The following is a 17,390-nucleotide window of genomic DNA, read 5'->3' as shown; positions in this document are numbered from 1 at the left end:
GTATTAGAGATGTCAAAGAACTGTATATCTGGAGTTGCATCTACAAGTGCCAGTCACATTTCCTGAAATAAAAATGCTGAGAAAGCCATTTTTAGATATGTGCGAGTTGATTATCACACAGAATCACAGAATCATTTCGGTTGGAAAAGACCGTCAAGATCACTGAGTCCAACCATTAACCCAACACTAGTACTAAACCGTGTCCTCAAGAACATCACCTAAGCATCTTTTAAACCTCTCCAGGGATGGTGACTCCACCAATTCCCTGGGCAGCCTGTTCCGATGCCCAACATGACAGATTAAGTAAAAATTCTACAAAAAGAAAATAGTGAGCAGGAACAGTGATACAAAACAGAGACTAATTGTAGTTGGAGAAAAAGAATAATCAACAGAAACTGTTCTGAAGGAACTGCTTAGCCGCTACTGGAAGTGCAGTCATTTTTTGTGAATTTTTTCCAATGCTTTAAACATGTTTGCTCTGAAAAACTGCTCAGATCTTCTGCAAACTTTTCTAGGGGTTTCCTTCTTCTAACCACTTAAAATATCCATCATTTTCCAGGATGCTGATGAGGAAAGACTCATTATAAGGTTGTCTTAAATGCTGGTGATGTGACAAACTTGTTGACTGTGCAAACCTAAGAAACCATTGCGTACTGGGTCTGTTCCCCGTGTAACACTGTGATTTCAGGTGGCTGTTTATGCTGGATGACACAGAAGCTGTGAGTCAGTAATCTGCCAACCATTCAAGCCTTTCTGGATATTTTCTTCATAACAGGTAAACCTTTCAAAGCAATTTCTGCAAAGGATGGAATTCTTGTTGTTTTTGTTTCATTAACCAAAGCCTACGGTATAACGAGAACTTTTTTTTAACAAACTGTTTTGAATTCACTCTAAGACATTTAATCTGTTGGAATACAAGTTATTGTCTCCTTATCCAAACAACATTAGAAAGCATCTTTATTGTATTATACATCACAAATGCATTTATATTTGCTTGGACTTCTGCAAGAAGTGTATGGAAACTAGAACAGAAAACCTCACCTGATCAGATCCAGCAAGGCATCAACAGTACTGACATCTGGGGTGCTGCCCACTCTATAAATGTCATTGGTTGTTTGAGTCACTCCGGGTTTAATGGTCACAACTAAGACAATCCCTGCAGAAGGAGAAGTAGAAGAAGAGCTAACAGTACAAGCAGAGGCACTGGTGCATCCTGCCTCAGTGCACCCCGTGTAGCTAAATTCTTCGTGAGCTAAACTCAACAAATGCTTCCCCTGGGTGCTCATTCAGGGCTGTTCAGGGTCGTGTCCTCAAATGTGTGGTTCCCTGGACACATGAGCTACTTGTGGCCTTGCCACTGGACTTCGGCACTCTAGCTTTGTTTTCCCACATATGGTACTAAATCACTACTGCTTACCAAGAAAGTAAATTACTTCCGCAACTTTTGCATGGTGATATTTGGAATTTCTATTTACTTGTTGCCTTATGCAGCTCTTTCTGTTACTAGCTTTCAGATATCGACACAAGTTCACTGCCCTGTGACCTCAAAGTACAACAGGATGTTCTGGTGAAATTCGTTAGGAATAAAGTTACATAAGAGAAAGGCTTGAGAAACAGACTGAAATAAAAAATTATGAGCAAGAAATTATTCATTAATGGCTTCCTTTTAGGCATTTTTACTATTATATGAAATACCAGGCCTTTCCAAATATACTTTTTTTTCCCTCCACAAAATCCAAACAAACCTAAAGCAAATTAAGCTACCAAATCTCAGTGTAGGGAGAAAGAGGCATTTGGATGACCCTTCAACCAGCCAGGAATGAGGCTTTTAAATGACATCTGTGAATAAAAGCAGAACTGAATTTGTATAACCCAGCACAATGAAACAAGTAATATCACAGTATCATAGAATAACTTAGAACAGCAGGGACCTCTGGAGATTGTCTGGTTTAACCCCTCTCTCAGTGAAGGGACAATTTCAATGTTATATACATATTAATGTTAGCCTTTATTAAGCTTCCTCACTACATATTCACAGAAAATTCCCAGACAGATGAGACAGCCTAAATGGTATAACCACAGTGATATATTACTCTTGGTATTGCAACCTCTAGAAATTATTCTGGCCTTCTATGTCTGTATGTGATTCTTCTTCTATTGTTAAATACTGTTTTGTTTTACAAGTAGGCCACATACGATGTACATTTTGTCCTTCCAATAAATACAAGTTTTCTTTTCAGTGGGTGATATCTTGGCACAGTATTCACTCAGGTTCAACAAAATACAAAAATAAGCTGCAAACTACATGCCACCTGACAGAGGAAGGTTTAATTTTATTTCTTATTTAAGAAGGTAGGCTGAAGATGTTTGTTTAAGCAAATATGGAAGATTTCAAGGTTGTTTGTAGGGAATGAACTTCCTGCAAACGGAGATGTGGACTTCAGAGAGGCAGAAGTGGAGCCTGGCAGTGACAGAGGGGACAAGCCTTTAAGGATGGAAATGAAATGAAGTAAAGCAGTACTTTCCATGACTCTTTCAAGTGGGATACATTACACGTTCTCGCATCTGAGATTACGCATCAATCTATAATTTTGCTACTGAGAAAATTCACTTCATAGTTAAGGCTGGTCTTTGATGTTCATTCAGCTTTCCCACTGCTGGTGACTGTTCACCTAGATGCAGAGTTCCTAATCTTCCCTGAATTAAAACATGTGGCGAAATTTCCTGTGGGTTCATATTGGACATGAACACAGCCCAACATGAACAGCCATACCAGCTTCTCCCTGTATCTGGCCACAAGCATGTCAAGATGTTCAGTATGACTCCTGTCTGCTTCCCCTCCTGTGTCACAGTATTGTATACTTGTAGTTATGTGATGCTGAGGACCTTAAGTTACAGTATTGCAGAGTACCTAGTATCACAGCAATGACTGTGGTGCAGAAATAATATACCACTGCTCGCAAACCAATCTTCCCAGAAATGCTGGAATCCAAAGCAGCAACACCTGTAAAAAGAACCACAAGAAAAAAAAAACAAAACACACAAACATTAAAAAAACAGTCTTAGAATAAACATGTTTTGTTAATACAACTATTTATTGTCTCTTATTTCTGTGTGGGAAATTTTTCCTTATTCAAGATATTTCTAGATACCTAATTGACAGTTGCACTTCTGAAAAATGTCTGTAGTAGACCAACATATTTGCTCCTGCTTCTTTGCAAAAGTCTGGTTTCCCTGGATTTTTCTAGAAAAAAAAACAATTGAGCTTCTCTGATTCCCTGATGTTTGTGATGAATTAGACTTCTTAGGTTTACAACAGCAAGTTACAATTGATTTCCATATCCACTTAAAGAATAGCTTTATTTTCTTCACATCTGTAACATTTTGGCTGTCAAACCACAAGAAGGCTGTAAAACCACAAGAAGGGAGCTGCTCAGGGTGGTTACCTCAGGTTGCTCAAAGGCACATACAGACAAGTTCTGGTTTTGGGTTTTTTTTTTGACTAAAGCTTTTCTGAAGTCTGAGCTATTCCCGCTCCTCTGCTTCTATCTGTCATTGTCAGGAATGGAGGGAAGTTTTTGTTAAAGAAGGTGGGGAAAATGCTGAAGCGGGTTATTGTGAGGTCAAGTTAACTTCTGGCAACAATATTATAATAAACTGCTCACTAAGTATTTTTTAATTGCTTAAAAGATTTACAGTTATATCTGTTCACATACAATTCAGTGATCAGGGTAAAATGAGTACTGTGACTGTAAAACTTGACTGTCTGTAACCACACTAGTTAATAATTCACTGCTATCTCATTACACATTTGTGATACATTTATATTTTTATGTTTATGAAGTCAGATTATCAAAGAGTGGCCGGATTCAAGTGTATAGGAAAGCAAAAAATACCACGAAGATGTTTAACTTCAGAGAAGCATGATTTGGCAGGAAAAATAAAAAGTTTCAACCAAGGAAGGAAAAAAAAAACATCTTTCTGATGTGAATGTAACTTATTGATCTTTGAGCTCTAAAAGTATCTTAGCAAGCATACTTTAACCATGTGTAGTTTTTTTCAGACGGTTTATCAACAGCAGTAACAACTTGTGCCTAATGCAGTCATATAATGCCTTACTTGTTCTGTTAATTGTTATTCAAAACACAAACAGTACTGGGAGGGGAGAATGAAGGTTATTTTATTTCATCATCTATTTGATTATTTTGGTGTCCTCCATGAGACAGTGTATCATCAGACTGCCTACAGAAGAACTACATATACATGCAGAAATAATGATGTAAAGACCATCTCACTTGCACAGGAAAGAAGGATAACAGAAGAACTATTCATATAGCAAGAGGACACAGACCAATGCACAGAAAAAAAGCAATGCTACAGCTATTACAGGAGGTTGTCAGCACTAAGGATATTGTTTGAGACACAAACATGAGATTTGACACACAATCTTGGTCACCATTTTAATCTCTCACATTGGGGACTGGGAAAAAACAGGTAGAAAGGAGGACTTTTGCATTGCTGTGGCATCAGCTGTGGAAATTACGTTTGTGAGAACTCTTGAGAATGGATAGTAATAAATAATGGGTTCTATGTACAATAGAGAAGCTGTTTTCAAAGGCTGTCAATGTTGAAGCTTTTGCACCTGGCACATTAACTTAGAAGACCTTACATCATGTTTTTAAAAGAGAGCAAACTGGTATTGCTATAGTTCCATATCTTTTAATGAAAAGCTAATAAAACCTAGAAATCATGGAATTTTATTCTAAAGCTTGTATCAACTGTAAATAGCAGTAAGACAGACAGTGAAAGTAAGATAATAATCTTATAATGGGATGGAGGGCTTCACAAATCTTGCCTTAATATTGCTTTTGCCTGGCAGTCTTGCTGACTCAGCCGAGAGCCTAACAATCAAGCAAGGTTATTTCCCTGGAGTACTCAGTTATAGAGATTCCACAATTAGTTCCTGTTACAGCCATTCTCCTGTCTCCAAATGAAATCCCTTTGCACGCTGTTATGCCCACTGGAGTTACAGAGGTATAATTAAGAGAAAACTTTGCACCTGCCTTCTTAAACTGGATAATGATGCTGTTAGTGAGTGAGCTGTGCTGGAATCCAGCCTGTGCTCCCACCGTCATGTTGGTGCTGCTTTGCTAGTAGCTGTAAAAACACGCGAATCACCCAGGCAGCCGCGACTGAATAAGTAGGAGCATGCTCTGACGATGACGGGTATGGTTTCTGTTTATTGAAAACTGCAGTACTCTGAAAAAAACCCTACATTCAGGATTATGCTTCTATTTAGAGAACCAAGTAGTGTTCGCTACAAGTGCCACAGACACAGGTTTGCACTGTCTTCTTTAAACTGCTGAGCTCCTTTTCCTCATGGTAGTTTGTTGCACATAGGAAAACACAATATGTAAAACCAGATTTCCCTCCAAATATATCCTGCTGTCATTCGTGAACAACTGATACTACATTACAATTGGTAAGTATGGCCTTCTTTTCAAGCCAACTGAAAATTAAATTTCACAGAATCACAGAACGTCAGGGACTGGAAGGGACCTCAAAAGATCATCCAGTCCAATTCCCCTGCTGGAGCAGGAACACCCAGATGAGGTTACACAAGGAATGTGTCCAGGCGGGTTTCCCTTGAAATAATCTCATGCCTTTGTAATTTCTTTAGACATAGTTGAAATAGTTAATGGAAGATACATTAAACAAAGCATACATCTAACAGTGATTTCAATTCATAAGAAAACTTATTTCTCAAACCAGGATGGCACACATGCTACTCAAAATGGAAAGCCTGCAATGTTATAAGATCACAAAAACAGGGTAATTAAACTTGAGTATTTACTGTGGGTTATCACTAAACTTCTACAACTATTTTATCTGCTCTTCCCCTCCCTCAGCCTTTGGGCAGATAAACTGCAAATGCAGCCTACTGTATTCCTCCATCCCTGGGAATTTTAAAACTGTAGTTTTTTCAGATCAGTTACTTAAATTTTCCTACAAAAGATGCTCTAATTCAGCTACAGCCACCAAAGCACGGAATGCACTTCTGCGGCTGTGACACACAAGACTTAAGGGAGATGATAATGAAAGACACCAACTGGTGTTAAAAACTGTTAGTCTATCTACCCCTCTGTCCATATTATTTTAGCAGAACAGAGTTTAGGCTTTAATAGCTGCAGCCATATTTGGGAATCAATTGCCTAGTCTTCTGCAATCCAGTTCCCATGTTTTCCATGCTATAATTGCCAAATCAAAGCTCTTTGTACTGTTTTTTCTCTTTTTGCTCAATTTTCTCTTATTTGCGACATATGAAATGTGCACTGTATATGTACCTTCTGTGAATAAAGGATGGGAGGATAAATAACAAGATATATGTTAGTAATTTTGTTTGTCAGAGTATTAGGAGGCATCAAAGTACCACAGGGATGAGAATGGTACAGGACCCTCAGCAGAAGAGAAGAGGCACATACTTTTGGGTAAGATACACAGACTTCATTAAGTGCTGGAGGGAAAAAAATGAAAATTCTAATTCATCTGTTCTTCACATTGCAATAACTTTTTTTTATTCTGTATATGGTCTTTTTTTTTTTTTTTACTTGAATTTTTTGTGGTATTGCCAGGAAACCTACCAACTGTATTTTATTTTCTTTTTATAGCTGTTATTTTTGCTCTATTGCTAGAGTCTTCCCACAACTTTCCTCTTTAAAAAATAACCACGAAGGAGGACAATATTGTGAAACTTGCAGAAAATCGGAAGTGGAAAAATGGAATGAAAACAACTGATCCTGTTTTGTGTTCAACTACTGACTTTTGCATGCGGAACAAAGCTTCTCCGACTCTTACTTTAGAACACATAACTGCCTGTTGAAGGCATCAAAGAAAAGAGTCCTGTTGAGGCTGGATGACAGCAGCACCAGTCATCTGCAACTTTTGAAGTCCCTCTGACATTTCATTCGTAATCCCATTTTGTTGTACACTTTTAGAGCTGCTTCCCTGAAACGCTACTGTTGAAAGCTACTTTACCTAACCAAATAGTATGATTTAAACAAAACTGAGCCAAAAGATGAAACATTGTGTTCCAGAATTTTTTAATAGCCACTGATGGAAGCATGAACCATTCTTTCAGTTTCTCACAGACTTAAAAAAATACACTTTAATATAACACAAGGTTGCAACTTCCTGAAAGACCAGTATTAACTTATCTATTTTCTCTCTGAAAAAGTGTTGAGGGTTTTTTGTTTGTTTGTTTGTTTCGGTGTCACAAGGGGAAAGATAATGTTCCTAAACAAAGCTATAATTCTGAAAGTACTGGAATAGTTACAATGAAGTCTTGACAAATCATTGAAATACATGTTTCAATGGTACCAACGCTGCTGAAGTTTCATGCAAACCCAGGAAATTGATTTTCTAAACTGTTTGTGATAAACACTTGTCTTTCTGTGCCTTGCTGCTTAGAAAGGTTGTTTTGGAACACTCTGAACACAGATTTTCTCAGATTTTCTTTCTTTGTTCTCTCTTCTGCTGCTAATGACAACTCCCATTAAATACAAGAGTGTCTTTGCTCAATTGCCAACTGAGTCACCCTCTTTTCCCTGCCTCCAAGTTGGTCTACAGCTTTCTTATTGTTTCCAAGGAGACGTAATAGGGTTCTCAATGATTTCTGCACTTGACTTTTAGTTTCCAAAAACAATTACTCAGATCTTTGGGAATACAAATAATGCATAATGTACCAGGTAAAATAAACCAAGTAGCTACTAAAAAAAAAACCAAAACTCTGCAGGTATTAGAGACAGATAAATCATTCAGACACATTCAGTCACAAACCAGACTTGTCCACCGTGCCCAAATGGCTCCTGAACTTTGAAATACCCACAGGTTTTTGTTGAATAAAGATCCAGCTGAGATTTTTCGAACCCTGCACTAGTGTGCCAGTGAAGCTGCTCTGGAGCAGTGTCAGTATCTCTGTGTTGGGTACTGTGGACTCTGTAATAAATCCTGGAGCAATGTGCTTCACATTAACTATGTCTGAGACATTTATTCAGAAAACAGGGAGTTCCCATTCTCTTCCTCTGCTGACACAGGACCACTGGAATGTGCCACCAACTAGCTACATTGCCACGAAGCAATTTCAGACTAGTTGTAAGGAAATATCTTCCATCACAAGTCTAACTAGATCGAAGACTGTTATCTTGGAGTATTGCTGAAACAGAGGTATTGAACCTGCAGGAAGGTTGTAGAAATACCCCAAATCACAGCAGTCAACGTAACATCAAAGATAAGAAACCAGTTTATAGCAATGTCAAACTACTAGATTAGACTGAAACGTCTTTGATGTGAAATTATTCTGTATCTAAATATTATAAATATTTTTTCTATATTTCTCTGAAGCTGGCCATTAACACATCTAAGAACTGACAGCAGTTCCTCAGGAGTAACCTATAAAGTCAGGTACAAAAATCAAGTACTCACTACTATTACTAATTTCATTTTATGTAATGGAGTGCAGGAGAAGAAACCACATACAGTACATTCATAAAACCTTCAAAGATGTTGCAAGGTTATTACCCCATTAGCTCCTCCTCCTATTTTTGTTTCTGCCTATTGGAATGACCTACATTTTCCATATAAAATAGAAATTTTATGCTAGTATCAACATTTGGGAACCTCATCATAATAAAATCTGTTATGGAACTATATTTTTATACAGCATGGTGTGGATAACCAATTGACTGACTGCAGCTGCTATCATCACAGAAAAATTACCAACATTTTAGAGATCTACTGTCCAGGGTAGAACACATGCTCTGCTTCACAGGCAGCAACCTGTCATCAAAAACTGAAACTGTGTGATCCATGAATTACGGATTTTTTTTTATCTGAGATGTGTACAGTTGGGAAAAATAAACCGAAACAGGCAAATCAGTACCCAACATGATTAAAAGTGAAAAAATGCTCTCTGTACAAGAAGATATGGCACTGCGCTGTTGTGTGGTTTGTACCAGTGTTCCCTTCAGAAGCTCGTGTAAATGTGCATGTAATGGCACTGCCATGAGATAAAGCACTGTAATACTCGAGTTGTTCACTGTGCTTCATTAGTCCTGTGGTCCTGTAAGACCTGAGAGTGAAAAAGGTAGCATTAAGGACTGGAAATAATCACAGGGCTCTTCTGACTTCCAGTGATTATTATCTTTCTGGTTCCCTAAGGGAAAACACGTACAACCTCAGAGTTTGTCATACTGTTCTACAGATGTGTCCCAACCAAGCACAAGGATTTATGCCTCCAGGTATTCTTTTTCAATACATTGTGAGAGACAACATCTACAATTTGGTGCTGTGATTGACTCTGTTTTTTGTGGCTCTACAAATTTCAGTGTCATCACCAAGTGCATCTCCTGAAGTACTTCTTAGCTATTCTCAGAGCTTCTGAAGATCAGTGGAAGCTGACAGGATTTGTTTCTTCCACCATCTCCCTTCATCTACATGACAAATTGATCATTGAGTACAATCAGGCTGGGCTGTTTACCTCCCTTTGCCAACACTGCTACACTTGATGATTAAGATGTGAGTTTTCTACATACAGAGATCAATGCCACTTATCCAGCTCCTAGCATCAGTGGCAAGTTCTGCTCTGTAAGTGTGATTCATAGCCAGAGGGAAGAGTCTGACTTCAAGGCCTTCCATGTCCACCCAACTGCAAGCCACGCTGTAGCTTCCTCAACTGGGTTTAGGAACTCATCACATTTCTGAGGAGCAATAACTGAAGTATGCCACACATCAACTATACACAGTTCTCTCAAGGTTCTGATACCTAATTCACTACTGCAACAAAAATCTAGCAACAAAAGTTTATGAAGAGTAGAACACTATGGCTTTTACACCTTCTTATATACGACTAAGGTGTTGGTTCAAGGACAAAATGCAGTTCTAAAAATGCTCCAAACTGTCATAGGCCTTATTGCTTTAATTGAGGAATTTCTGCAGATGCTAGAGGAAACACTCAACTTCTCACAGGTTCACATGTTTTAATTCTTCCTTTCCATTTTGGCTCTTCCAGCAGCAATGTGCAGTCACTAGGTCACAGAAATGATACAATGGACATCTAGGATACTCAGGTCCATCTAAAATATTTTTACAGAATGTTGCAACAGACATGTGAAAATAGGAAAACACAGGAGAATCTTAAAATGCATATGGAGAATTTCAGTAAGCAGTTCTTCTAAGGGGACTACAATGTTTTATGTAAAAATAGTAGTGGTGTTTTATTGCTGGGGTGCACATCATGCGTAGTTGCAAAAATATATGATTTACTCTTCTAAAAATACTAGGGGAAAAATAAATAACGAAGCAGGGCAGACACACTGCCCTTGAGAAATGAATACCTGCCCAAAATGCATGAAGTTCCTTAGCTTTAAAAGATAGAGCCAGGAGTGTTTCTAATTTAAGACATGAGCAGTATCCAAATGTCAACTGCACCTCATTGTGTGGTATGACTTCTGCATTCTAATTTGGTTTTTGGAATGTCACCTCATATTGACCATTCTCATCTAATCCTCTGACCATCACAGAGCTGGTAGCCAAGCCCTAACAGCCATCATTCTTAGTGGCAAGTGACAATTTTGAATTAGTTACCATAATTCCATTCTACCTGCAATGTGAAACACTACTAATACTAAGATAGTATTTGGCCTATGTCTTCAGAAGTGGTACATGATTTTTGCTTGAGTAACTGAACACCAAATTCTAGCTTGTGCTGAATTGTGTTGCAAGCTTATAGATTATTTTCTTATTCCTTTGTGTCTAAGAGAATCTAAATTTGCATTATTGTTTCATGGGCTACTGCCAGCTCTCATCAGTTACTGCCAGGAAAGGAAAGAATCTCAACATGTAAGATTATATTTAATCCTATTTCCATGTAAATTTTGTCATTGATGGTTGGGTGACGGATACAAGTGGGAAAGTTTCCTTTTCACAGTAAAGAAAGGTCCTCTCTGCTGTCCCATGAATTCAGGATTGTTCATAAATATGATGTCAGGTTTGGAGAGATCTTTGTGCTCCAAGTTTCTGGCATCAACTATGCAATCTCCCTTGTGACTCATCAGTTCACAGCGATTCTTTCTAAACACGGACTCATGTTGGAGTCATACTCCCTAAGACTCAGAAAGGGTATGAAAAGACTAAATGTTAAGTTCACCGAGTAATCTGAAGTTTTTTTCACCCATCCAGTCTCTTGGTGATGTCACTATATCCACTTTGGATGTCTGCTTTTGCAAGGCAATCCTACCACTACATTATGTCCTGTGTGAAGGAAGCTCCTCTCAGGGCTTCTGAAAAATAAGGAAGAGTACCAAAACCAGCTGTCCTCTGTCCTTTTCTCCTTGGTCCAGTATTTCCTTTTGTCCTTGGCCTATACTCGCTTTTTGCAGGGAAAACCGTGCTGTATACACTTCAGACCATAACTGCTACACGGGGAATTACCGTAACACTGGTGAATTCAGAGCCTATACCTTATGGAAGCCATCTTTGACTCATCTGTGATTTCACGGTTCCCACTCCAGGTTCAGTCTTTTCTGTCCCATTCTGCACTTTTAGTTCAAATGAACTTGTAGTACAAGTTTACCCTGACTTGCGATTAATCTCCTGAGAGCTCACTTTCTTCATACTCTCCCTGAAATCTGAGTTCATGAATTATGTTCAACAGGAGTTACTGTTGTTTCCGTCCAAGGGCTCAACAGTCAATCTTTTGCTTCTTTTCCCTTTGCTTTGTGGAATTCTCTAGGAAATGCAATACTGCATTTCTTGCATATGAACAAGACAGTCAGGACCAAACAACTAATTCATAACTATCTACTGAAATACCACCCACATTCAGGACTTCAGGCAGCATGATTCTGTGCATGACTTCACTATTCATCAGAGACACGGGACTCAGATGCCGCAGTTATTACTTGTAGATCATTCTCAATCATCTTTCACTTGAGATGCACCTCAAATAATTGTATTTTTATCTCGTTTCCTGTGTCATGGGGCTCTAAATTATCTTTTCTATTTAGTCTTCCACTAGCTAACTGAAAGACATATATAGCTAACTCTCATTAAGAGGACAGTTCTGAGTCAGATGCTGGCTGAGAAGATCAGGTAATGAAGCAGCTATGGTAAATGGAAGTCCCAAAGACACTGTGATATGCAGTCTCTCAAATGAGATTTTTGGTGACCCACTACCTCTATCTTTGGTGCTTGTTATGAGAAGTCTTCCACTCCCGTTCTGTCAGTCCCTCTATACTAGCAGCTTTCCTGTTTATTCAAATTTCATTGTTACTTACTGTAAAGGAAAGGGGTTTCAACGACAGCTTGTAGCAAATAACTTTTCAAGAGACTTGATAGAAATTGTATTAATCTCTCTTATTTGGAGCAAATGATTGCTATTCCACTGGTACAGTTGTATAAATGCAGCAGAAAAATGTCTTACAAATGAACTGAAAAAAACTAGCAAACAGGTGTGAGGGGGGAGAGAGTGTGATGTACACAGATATTGAATAAGCATCTCTTGGTGCTATTTAAATACTACAAAAAATTTAAATCAGAATATGTTCAATTGGTACTTACATGATCTAGTGAGACTATCACTGGGTTAGCATGATAAATATGGGTCTTCTAACTTTGAAATGGCATTGAAAAAAGATTTTTTTTAAAAACAGACTAAAGCATGGAATGCACTATATTATAAAGAATATTCCAAATACTGAAAAGGGATGTCTTGGATGATTTAGGATGGTGTTGAAAAAGCAGTTGTTATGCACCTTTCTAAATACCAGATAGAAAGGGAGGAATAAATGGGAAGTGAATAGCTTACGGCAATGAAAGGGACAAAATTCTTACAAAATGGAAGGAAATTCAGGTAAGATGTAAAGAAAAATTTCTGACCCTGGATATGAGTTTGCTCCAGGACTGCTGTGCTGCCCTGCAGGCAGTTGGCACAATCAGCATTGCAGCATAGTATTATTTTTCCCTAGACAGCTCATTGGTCTACATGCACAGAAAGCAAGCATTAATACTGCCTTCCACTCCTCTTATTTGCAAACGGTATTACGTGTAGGAAAATTTTAATTTTCCTCTAGAAAGCTCTTAGAGGTTATACAATCTCAAGTTAATGCCTTTTCAGGCAACACGATGTTCCTTGGGTGGAATATAATAAGAGCTTATGAGGAGGGAAGAAGACACATCAATCTGCCAAGATGGACAGGCCAACAAGATTCATAACAGAAATCAGATTCAGTTCATGATGTAGCACAAATACAGCCTCTGCACTGCTGCAGGTGAAATACGTATGAATACAGAAAACCTGGAGTACTGAAAGTACTTGAATTACCTGAAAATTACTGGTGGTAAACCATACAGGTGGACAAGATTTAGCTTCCGGACTCTTAAAAAGAAAACTTTAACCTGTCACCACATTTTTTAATCGATCATGATGTCAACACATAGAGGAATGGATTAAAAAGTGAATGCCATCTGGTTTATATAGTGCAATTGTTGTTTACGTCCTGAGCTCCAGAACAGAAGAGTGGAAGGTAGTAACTTGCTTCAGCCCCATCCACAGTGGTGCCACCAGCAGCCCCCGGTGACACAGCTGGGACTGGAGGCAGTGACTGCCGATGCTGCAGAGCGGCTGTTGTGTTGGGGCTCTTTGCCCTTGAGAGCTGGTGGTAATCATGCTCCATGAACCAGAAGTGCACTTCAAAATTTTATTACTATAATTTAAAACCTCAAATAATGTAGGGGCTGTCTCAGTTGCGTAAGGTCAACTGATATGGATGGGAAAGGAGTAGATGACTGTGACAGAAGTAATCTGAAGAGGATGGGCACAAAGCCTTGTCCATTAATAGCCCATGACTCTGCAGTCCTCCTTGCCCCAATGACTGCACATGGACAGCAGGGACAGGACCTCCAGCATTCCTCTGTACAACTGACAGCAAAACTCATTAACAGTAATTTAACATTTTCTGTTCTTTGTACAAAGGGACAAGATGAGGAACCACCCAGGAATGGTGATACCAAAGGAAAACTGAGTTGGAATCCCTGCACAGGAAAACTGAGTTGGAATCCCTGCATTTTAGGAAATAAAATAGATTTGTTCTCTTGCCATTTCTTTATCTGTGCTCTTTCACAGTACTTCAAATCTCTGGATATTTTACCTCTAATGGAACTGACAGGTCCATTCCTGAGCAAAAGCACAGCCTCACTGTGTTTTAACTTAAATTATTAACAGTGGACAAAAAAAACCACGGTTGTTTAAGTTTGAACTGTTCTGAATTTCAAAGATAAACATGAGAAATCAGAACAATCGGATTAATACTCTACTTAGATTTTTTTTTCACTGCATTCCAGCCCTTTGTCTTCCATTTTGTACTTCTAGTCCCCATTCACCAAACTCAGTGGCATTGTGATAAAGCAAACTAGTAACTTCCCAAACACAGATCCGAGGTAGGAAACTGACACTTTAATTTTGAACAATGGAAAAGAACAAATAGCCTATTCAACATACCTATCCATCGGCCGTGATTCAACACACTCTTTCCATAGAGAACCTAATGGTCTCTGCAAATTGGAAAAGTCACATGGCCAAAGTACTTTAGTGGGACGTTTTTCTGCCTCACACAGTTGTAACAGGCCATTGTCAGCTGGAATAAACCAGATTTGTTGTAGAATCATTATCCTTGTACTATGAACAAGAAGTGCAAATAAAAGACTGTGCTGTTGATACTGGGACAGGTGGAACTGGCAGTATGCTTCAAACAGTGTCGAAGCAGTAATCAAAGGAGTAAAGGAAGAGTTTACTCCTACAGACACGGAAATGTAGTGGCTGGAGCATCAGGAGACCCACAGCAAGGCAGATGTTGTACTTACAGCTCACACACAGCTGCCATCAGAGAAGCAACTGATATTGTCTTTTATTCACTGTTCCTGAGGTATGCAGTGTGCAACCTATAAGTACATCATCAATCGCTTTAAGGAATTTTGGTGTTCCTCATAGCTGACCCTGCACAAATGCAAGAGCCAGGAAGCTCCCATGCATCTGTTCTAGCCTCTTTGGAGCTGCCTGTGAAGACTGGAAGTACAGGGAAGGTCAGAAGAATATGGAAAAGGTTTATTAACGTTTCACCAGGGAGAAAAGATAAGAAATGAGGGAGAGGTTATTGTAGAACTTGAAACAGATGTCAAAAAGCTGATAAAATCATGCCATCAATTTTGAGAGCTGAGACCTGCTGTGTTATGTGTCACATCTTTTAACCTGAAGCGTGATGCAGAAAACACAACAGACATGACTGCTGGTACAAAGCTAAGAGATTTCTGGCATTTATGGGTAACCCTCACAACATCATCAAACAAAGGTCATTCATCAGATACAAGATGCCACCTTCTAGGGGATTTTTTTTACAGAAAACATTCTAGCCTCAAAGAAAGACCATATCATGGTCCATGGCCTGTGGTTTCAACATCAATGAGACAGGCCATCTGAAATAAGCCCAGTTTAGAAAGACTACCTGAAGCAAGATGAGAAGCAGAACCACGGGGCCTGGTGGTGTCTAGAGGGCAGGGAGTGTTGGGTAAGATCCAGACCTCCTGACACTAGCTACTAACATGGGACTCAGGTGCAGGAAAGAAGGCCCGACACTTGGTGTTCATTAGTGACCTCCAGGCTGGGCATGCAGCTCGTACCCAAGCACAGGAGAACCGTCCAGGAAAACAGTCATCTCCAGCCTATGTCCTTTTGTGATCCGGAGAGAAAACAGATCTGCAAACATTTACCGCCATTATATACCCTGTGAATCTCAGTCCACGAAAAAGAAGGCTAATTGTGATTAAAGGGGACTAGTCTGCTCACTATGCAGGCATGCAATGAAATACACTGCACAATTCTAGAGAATTTTCAATCTCTGAATGAAATTAGAACGGTGAATTTAAAAGACATTTTATAGGCTTTTAGGTATGCCCAGAATGATGAGATTTAAGCCTTGAAACTCCCAGAAATTATACAAGAGACTCCACTCAGTTCTTTCTCCCTACAAGGCATCAAAACCAACATATTTTTGGTCTTTGCCTAATAATTTCTTCTTTTAGACCATTATTTCACAGAAGTGGATTTGGAGCGTGAAGTATTACACTCAGTACAGCTGTAGTTCCGGATGTCATAGCAATTGTCTTGACTAACACTCTAGGTTTTTGATTTTCATTTTCAGTTTTCCCATACCACTGTAGCAGGAAACAGAAAATACTAATAATTTCTTCACATGAATGATGCATTAGTGTACTATTAGCTATTTTGAGGAATAGAAATATCATGGAGATCCAAAAGAACTGAATTATCAGTGGTGGGCTTATGAGTCAGAGTAAATTAAACTTATATCTGCCGCACATTAATATTATTATGAGATGAGAACAATTAAAATTCAGCTTTTAGGTAGACTGAGAATAATTTAAAAGAGCATGGCACTACTCAGAATCTTCTGTTCCCTAACCAAGGACCTATTAACCATCCTTTTAAATTATTTCCAAACAAATTAATGCTTCGTGCTGATGTTTGTTTTTCATACTAGGTTACAGTTCAGCCTTCAGGCAGGTCAGTGGAAAAATTCCAGAAAGTGCAACTCATATGCTATATAAAATAAGTATGTAAAAAATGCCTTCCACTCTGGGGAACTAGGTTTGAGAAAGAAAACCACATTCTACAAAACCCTCCATTTAACCAAAGAGGGAGAATTTTGTCTTTTCAATTTGAAATAGACTTAGTGTGTTCCTGTTGTAAATGAAGACGTCAATGAGAGTTTTTCCACAACGACAGGAATTCCCCCGACAAGTTGAAATTAGTAATAGTTTAAATTTTGCAGAAACTCCTGGAATCCCATGGAGTGATGGTGTGGGCTGGATTTATAACATTATGTCCAAGTGGACAGGGATTTGGGTCATGGGACATGTATTTGTGCATAGCTCACTGTCTCCAAAGCATATGTATAAGTTGATGGTTTTCAGGACGCAACATTATCTTTTAAGGCATTCTAATCCTAAAAGAGTTACAGAGCGCCGGTCCCAATACCAGCCTCTGAGGAATGCCAATCGTCAGGGTCTCCACACTGAGCCGTTGACCGCAACTTTTTGAGTGTGACCATCCAGCCAATTCCTTGCCAACCGAGTGGTCCATCTAACAAATCCCTGTCTATCCAATCTAGAGAGAAGGATGTTGTGCGAGACAGTGTCAAATGCTTTGCACAGGTCCAGGTATATGAAGTCAGTTGCTCCTCCCTTATCCACCACACTATAATCCTGTTGTAGAAGGCTACTGAATTTGTCAAGCACAATTTGCCCTTAATGAAGCCATGCTG

General features: G+C 38.9%; 1 protein-coding gene across 1 annotated transcript in view; it reads right to left on the bottom strand.

Annotated features, from left to right (window-relative positions):
• SLC1A1 (solute carrier family 1 member 1) overlaps nucleotides 1–17,390 on the bottom strand; it is a 63,924-nt gene that overhangs the window by 21,276 nt on the left and 25,258 nt on the right. The window contains exons 3-4 of the mRNA XM_065861158.2: nucleotides 2,912–3,004; nucleotides 1,042–1,156 (exon numbers count right to left, since the gene is read on the bottom strand). Of these exons, the coding sequence (XP_065717230.1) occupies nucleotides 1,042–1,156; nucleotides 2,912–3,004 (208 nt within the window). The remainder of the gene's footprint in view (nucleotides 1–1,041; nucleotides 1,157–2,911; nucleotides 3,005–17,390) is intronic.

The sequence above is a fragment of the Patagioenas fasciata genome, chromosome Z, assembly GCF_037038585.1.
Source record: "Patagioenas fasciata isolate bPatFas1 chromosome Z, bPatFas1.hap1, whole genome shotgun sequence".
NCBI lineage: Eukaryota > Metazoa > Chordata > Aves > Columbiformes > Columbidae > Patagioenas > Patagioenas fasciata.
This window is presented reverse-complemented; position numbering and strand designations above follow the sequence as displayed.